Source organism: Limulus polyphemus, unplaced genomic scaffold, assembly GCF_000517525.1.
Source record: "Limulus polyphemus unplaced genomic scaffold, Limulus_polyphemus-2.1.2 Scaffold661, whole genome shotgun sequence".
NCBI classification, from domain to species: domain Eukaryota; kingdom Metazoa; phylum Arthropoda; class Merostomata; order Xiphosura; family Limulidae; genus Limulus; species Limulus polyphemus.
In genome coordinates, this window is record NW_013666271.1 from 96,713 (window position 1) to 102,768 (window position 6,056).

The 6,056-nt window shown below is 32.1% G+C and overlaps 1 protein-coding gene across 4 annotated transcripts; it reads left to right on the forward strand.

The window, feature by feature from the left end:
* Positions 1-295: 295 nt before the first annotated feature.
* LOC106459784 (molybdate-anion transporter-like) lies at positions 296-5,519 on the forward strand. Of its 4 annotated transcripts, XM_022386331.1 has the most exons (4): positions 296-312; positions 686-758; positions 2,305-2,387; positions 3,393-5,519. In XM_022386331.1, exons 3-4 carry the CDS (start codon positions 2,340-2,342, stop codon positions 4,749-4,751), a joined length of 1,407 nt encoding a protein of 468 aa, XP_022242039.1. In that variant the 5' UTR covers positions 296-312; positions 686-758; positions 2,305-2,339; the 3' UTR covers positions 4,752-5,519. The 4 variants fall into 4 exon arrangements, with proteins under 4 accessions (XP_022242039.1, XP_013774896.2, XP_022242040.1 ...); XM_013919442.2 differs by lacking the exon at positions 686-758 and having other exon boundaries at positions 298-312; XM_022386332.1 differs by lacking the exons at positions 296-312; positions 686-758 and adding an exon at positions 1,216-1,337.
* Positions 5,520-6,056: the final 537 nt, after the last annotated feature.

The window sequence follows — 6,056 nt, forward strand, 5'->3', positions numbered from 1 at the left end:
TTCGAACCCGCGACCCTCAGACTGGGAGTCGAGTGCCTTAACCACCTGGCCAAGCCGGGCCACTCTTGTTTGTATAAAGCATATATTTTACATTTAGAAACTGTCGCATGTCTATCCATCGATATGAAGCGCCATCTATTGGGTTGAATTGGGTTTATAATATATCGAAGTACGTGCATGATATGTTTGACATTTATAAAATATCTGTATATATTTATCGGAATATCAAAAGCGTATACCCATAGACTAGTCAAGTAAGGCGGAGAAATCTTGTAGCGATAGTCCGAGCCATCTAGCCCTGCCTACAGATAGGTAGTAAATAGAAAAATGTTGCTGTTTTAGAAATCTTTGGATTGTTATATCGGAAATATTAGCGATGTCTTCTAGCGTATTGTTAGTATGTATGCGCATAATATATCGTAACCGATACTTTAAATGGTTGGTTCTTCCCTTTGGAATACAATAGGGTGGATATTTGACGCGTGAATTATTTGGAAACTTTGTTGATCTCTTTGTACTATTGTACTTAATAATATTTATTATCAGCTTTCTACTTTTCTGAAATTATTTGAAAAACATATAAACCATTGCAACTTTACTAATATCAAATTACTAACCTGTAAAAAATTATAAACACTTTTTCACTGTAAATTAATTTGTCTGTTTTGGCGTTACATACTTTCAGTCGCTGTTCTAGCCACAGTTGTATTGAGTTCAGTGGTGCAAGCGTTAAGCACTTAGGATTTTGAAAAAAGAAAGTGAGTATGTACGAGTATTCATAAAGATCCCCCCTGTAGTTCATCATTAAGCATGAGAACAAACTATGTTAAATTTCAGGGTCCAATAGTCCATTGTGTAATTTTGTGCTTAATTATTAAGTTAATAACAAACGCCGTGTTTCTTTTAAAATATAAAGAAAAACTGTACAAAGTTGTTGTAATGTTCTTTTCCCCCTTTTTTTATAATCTTTATAATTATACAGAAACCGGCGTGATGTATATTATTATTATATACCACAACTGTTTTTTGTTTTACTTTTGCGCAAAGCTACACGAGAGCTATCTGCGCTAGCCGTCCCTAATTTAGCAGTGTAAGACTGAAGTGAAGGTAGCTAGTCATCACCACCCACCACTAACTCTTGGGCTACTCTTTTACTAACGAATAGTCGGATTTACCGTCACATTATAACGCCCCCACGGCTGAAAGGACGAGCATGTTCGGTGACGGGGATTCGAACCCGCGACCCGCAGATTGCAAGTCGAGCGCTCTAACTACCTGGCCATATACCACAACTTATTCTGTGATGTATTCTTGATGCCATAACTTTCTTCAGACTTGTAAAAGATATATATATGTATATATAAATTAAAATTATTTAATGATTTTTAGTCTTGTTTTTTAATTACCACTACCAGTTTTATCTATTATTTAATGCAAAATAATTTTGGATTACAATTTACAGTGGTAATGCAATAAAAGCTTCAAAGTTATTCATATATTTCCTCACGCACATATTTCCCGTTTCAAAATATAATTTTTAATTTTTTACCAATTAGTAACAAGTTAATGCTAAACTTAAATTTTAAACCAATGAGGGACTACAAAAATCCCTCAATTTCCTTAAAAGTAAATGATATTTCATCATAGGGTAAATTACATCTCCTAAGTAAGATTAAGAGATTAAAAATAAGAATCTTATATGTATTGATGCATTTTTTCAATAATAAATAATTGCTATTAAAAGGGCATATTAAACTAAAGAAAATTTTAGTATTGAAGTAAGACAAGTTGCTGAGGTATAAAATAGGATTTATTATTATTATTATTAGTGAATTGTGAAGGAAACAAAGCTTCTGTCTGGGATAAGATTTATCCCTAAATTCTTAAGAATTTGATTAAGGAGATTGAGGGAGTGGAGCTTAAACCAAAATTTCTTAAAAGTTGCAAGATTTGAGAAATTCCTTATTCCAGAAAGATTGGGAATGTGGATCTTGGTTTATGGATAATTTGTAAATTAGACCCTTATGAAATTAACATTATTTGCATATTATTATTAATACTTCACAAAAATAGATAATAGTTATTTTACACACAAGTAATAAGGAGCACAACTAAGCTAATAAAGATTTGTATTAATATGTCTTGAGTTTTGGAAGTTATGGCTTTAATAACCTCTCATTTGTTTCTAATGCCTAAGTTTCTGAATCTGTGTGTGTGTGTATATAGGTGTATATATATATATATATATATTAACAAATAACCATCTTTCTACTGAACTAACATACCCTTTCTTTGACCTCACAGAACCTTAGTCTTTACTAACGTTTGCTCAAGAGAAAATGATAAGTATAAGCTCTAATTTGACAATTGAAGATTCCCAAAATGAGGTATGCTTTTCTTGTTGCATTGTATTAATTGATTTTATATAGCACATTAAAATATTATCATCGTAAATCTACTGGAAATTTTATAATAATGTAGATAACTTGTTTAAACATCTCTATAAGAAAAACATTATCTTATTTTAACTTTCATGTGAATTATTTGTTTGTTTTTTCTGCAATATATGATCATGATTTTAGTTGTATTTACAAAATAAATATAAGATCATTAAATGACAAAAGCTATTTACCTAATTTAGGTCATCATTGAGCTTCAGACCTGTTAAGCCAAAAAACTAAATGTTTGATATTATGAATTTTATTAATATATAAATTCAACGGAAACATTGAAAATTTAAAATTATATGTACTAAGATAATTAACAGTTAAATTCTTGGCATGCCTTTTCAAAGCACATAGGGCCAGTGTTTTTGAATTCCAGTTTCATGTGGCACAAGCAGATGAGAATGGTGACCCATTCCCTTTGGATGGGATGCCAACCCATCACAGATTAACTCCCAGCTAACAGCTGGGTAGTCTGGAATTAGAGCGGTAAAATCTTGCTCAACAACACAATGGCATGACGGTAGGCCAGCCTCAAACTCGCAACCATCCAACTATAAGTCCAAAGTGAGAAGCCACTGTGCCACGCTGCTCCCATATACTGGGATAGTTATCCCAGAAATCTAGTGATCATTTATCAACCTTGTTATTGTTAGAATTTCTACACAATTATATATTGTTTGTTTTACTGTTTTAATACTTTGAGTATTTCTTTGGTCTTACAACATACATATTTTATATTTAAACTAGTATATGAAGCTTCTGTAAAACTAATTTTCTTGTTAATTCTTTTATATTTTAATAAGGTGAAGTTTTTAATGAACTCCCTTTTTCAAGTTACTGTTATAGTTACATTTTTGTGGGAAGAATATTTGAAAATCATGATTCTAAACAAAATTGAAACAACTGCAGTTCACTAATCTGTTCTGTTTTTTTGACATCGTGTAGGAAATGGCCAAAGGGATGACTTCTATGACATATTCCTGTTTTGCAGCCTTTGCCCTTGTATGCTTGCTTTTGCAGTATTTAGCACAACGCACCAAATCTCATATATCCTCAGCAAATAATAAAGATTTTTTACGGTTCCAGAAAAAGTACTTCATGGTTTATTTCTTAGCTTTGTTTGGAGATTGGCTTCAAGGGCCCTACGTCTATAAGCTTTATAGCCACTATGGGTTTATGGAATCCCAGATTGCATTTTTGTATGTGGTGGGGTTTGGTGCTAGCGTTTTGTTTGGAACTGGAACAGGAACTCTTGCTGACCGATTTGGACGGAGGAAGATGTGCATTTGTTTTAGTATCCTGTACTCTCTTTGCTGTTTGACAAAACTCTTTCCAAATTATTATATATTAATGTTTGGACGAATTCTGGGTGGAATTTCAACTTCTTTACTGTTTTCAACATTTGAAGCCTGGTATGTGTATGAACATGTACAGACTTATGATTTTCCTACTGAATGGATCTCGGTAACATTCTCCAAGGCAACCTTCTGGAACAGCATTCTTGCAATCAGTGCTGGTGTTTTGGCTGATATGACTTCTGAATGGCTAGCTTTTGGTCCTGTTTCCCCCTTTGTTGTTGCTATTCCATTTCTCCTCCTGAGTGGGGTACTTGTAGCACAAATGTGGAATGAGAACTTTGGGGACCAATCAGCACAGTCAATAAAAACTTGTATGGAAGGCCTCCACTTGATTTTTTTGAAGAACAAGATTTTGTTATTGGGGGTTGTTCAGTCAATGTTTGAAAGTGTTATGTATATTTTTGTATTTCTCTGGACACCCATTCTTGACCCTGGAAAGCCTCCTCTAGGGATGGTTTTTTCAGTTTTTATGGTTTGTATAATGATTGGTTCATTATCTTACCAGCTGCTGTCTGCCAAATATATGTCTTCTCAGAAAATCCTTACTCTAGCCATGTTCCTCTCCTTTTTTTCTATGTGTCTGTGCATTATCTCAACAAATCCCCAAGAGCCAAAGCTAATGTTTTCTTTCATTGCCTTTTTTTTACTGGAGATTTCTGTGGGATTATACTTTCCATCCATGAGCTATCTTAAAAGTCAAGTGATTCCGGAGTCACATCGTGCCAACATTATGAACTGGTTTCGAGTACCGATGAACGTTATTACTTGTTTTGTGCTTCTTTGGCTGCATGCAGAAGAAAGTAAAGCTGGAAATCAAATCATTTTTGTTATGTGCTCTGTTATGATGTTTATTGGTACACTTACAATGTGGAAGTTAGATGCCTTGTTAAATAAAGAAGAATTTCCAGGAGTTGAGAAAGCTAATTCTGAAGAAGACATTGAATAATTACTTACTTTCAGCTTAATGATTTTAAATGTATTCCCATTCTGGACAATTCAAGCATCTAGTCTGTTTATTACATTGCAGTGTGCTATGATTTCAAACAGTCATTTGATCATATATATATATTGAAATGTTAAATGTTATGGTAGATTCTATCTTTCTTGTTGACCAGTTAAGAGTTTTGAACAAAAGAACTATGAATATAAAGAATAATCTATAAACTACTCCCACATACACAAGTTTTGTTTTGTTCTTTGACAGTGAAGAAATTATAATAATTGTTTACCTTGCATGAATTTCTTACCCCTAAAATATTCTATATGCACTTTTAGTGTGTTTGACATGTGGTATTTTTTATAGTAAACCTATAGTTGAAAAGCTTGTTTTACTGATTTTACAGTGCAAATTTAATATCTGTGATACACATAAATATTGAACAAGTTTATGGTATAGCACAGGAAGTCAAAGGTACATTATATTAATGAAAGTCCATAAAATATATATTTACACCTATTTTAGTAAATACAAAGATTATTTTAAGAGTTGGTTTAATACAGTGGAATATATAGGTTCTGAAAAAAAAGTATTTTTTTATAGTAACCATTTTGATTTGTAGTTTATGCAAATTTTGTTGCAATTAACAAAAGTGTGTTTGTACAAGTTAAAGTGGTTGACATTTGATTTATTTAAAGTTATAGAGATGTTATTTATTAGTTTGTTATTATATAGCTTTAAAGTTACTGTTTAAAGTACACCAGATAGTTTTTAATATTATATGGAAACAATTTTAAATCTGATTTAATTCTATTTCCCTATTACAATTTAGAAAAAAGGTTTTTTTTCTATAATTTCTTTTTACTGAAACTGTTTATGTAAAAAAAAAATGTTTCTTTTTTTTTAGCTACTTTATGCAGCTGACAATATATGTAATTGTATTTGCACATTTCAACTTTAAGTATGTTTCACTTGTTTGTTAATCTTACCTGCTTTGGGTCCAGTAATGGCCTAGTGATTACATGCAATACCGTTAATGTGGCCATCCATGATTTACGCCCTATTGCCACAAAATCACACTCTCTACACCTTAGGGTCATGGGTGTGTTATAAGACTGATGGCCATACATCACTGTTCAATTAAAGTAGTCCAAGAGTTGGACATGAGTGTTGTTGACAAGGTATCATCTCTTTAGACTTATCAGTTCAAAATTAGGAGTGGTTAGCACAGCTAGCTAACCCTTGTGTAGCTTTGTAAAATAACAAAAAAAAAACTATCTCATTTTTGTGTAAAATACAAAAATTTTAATGTTA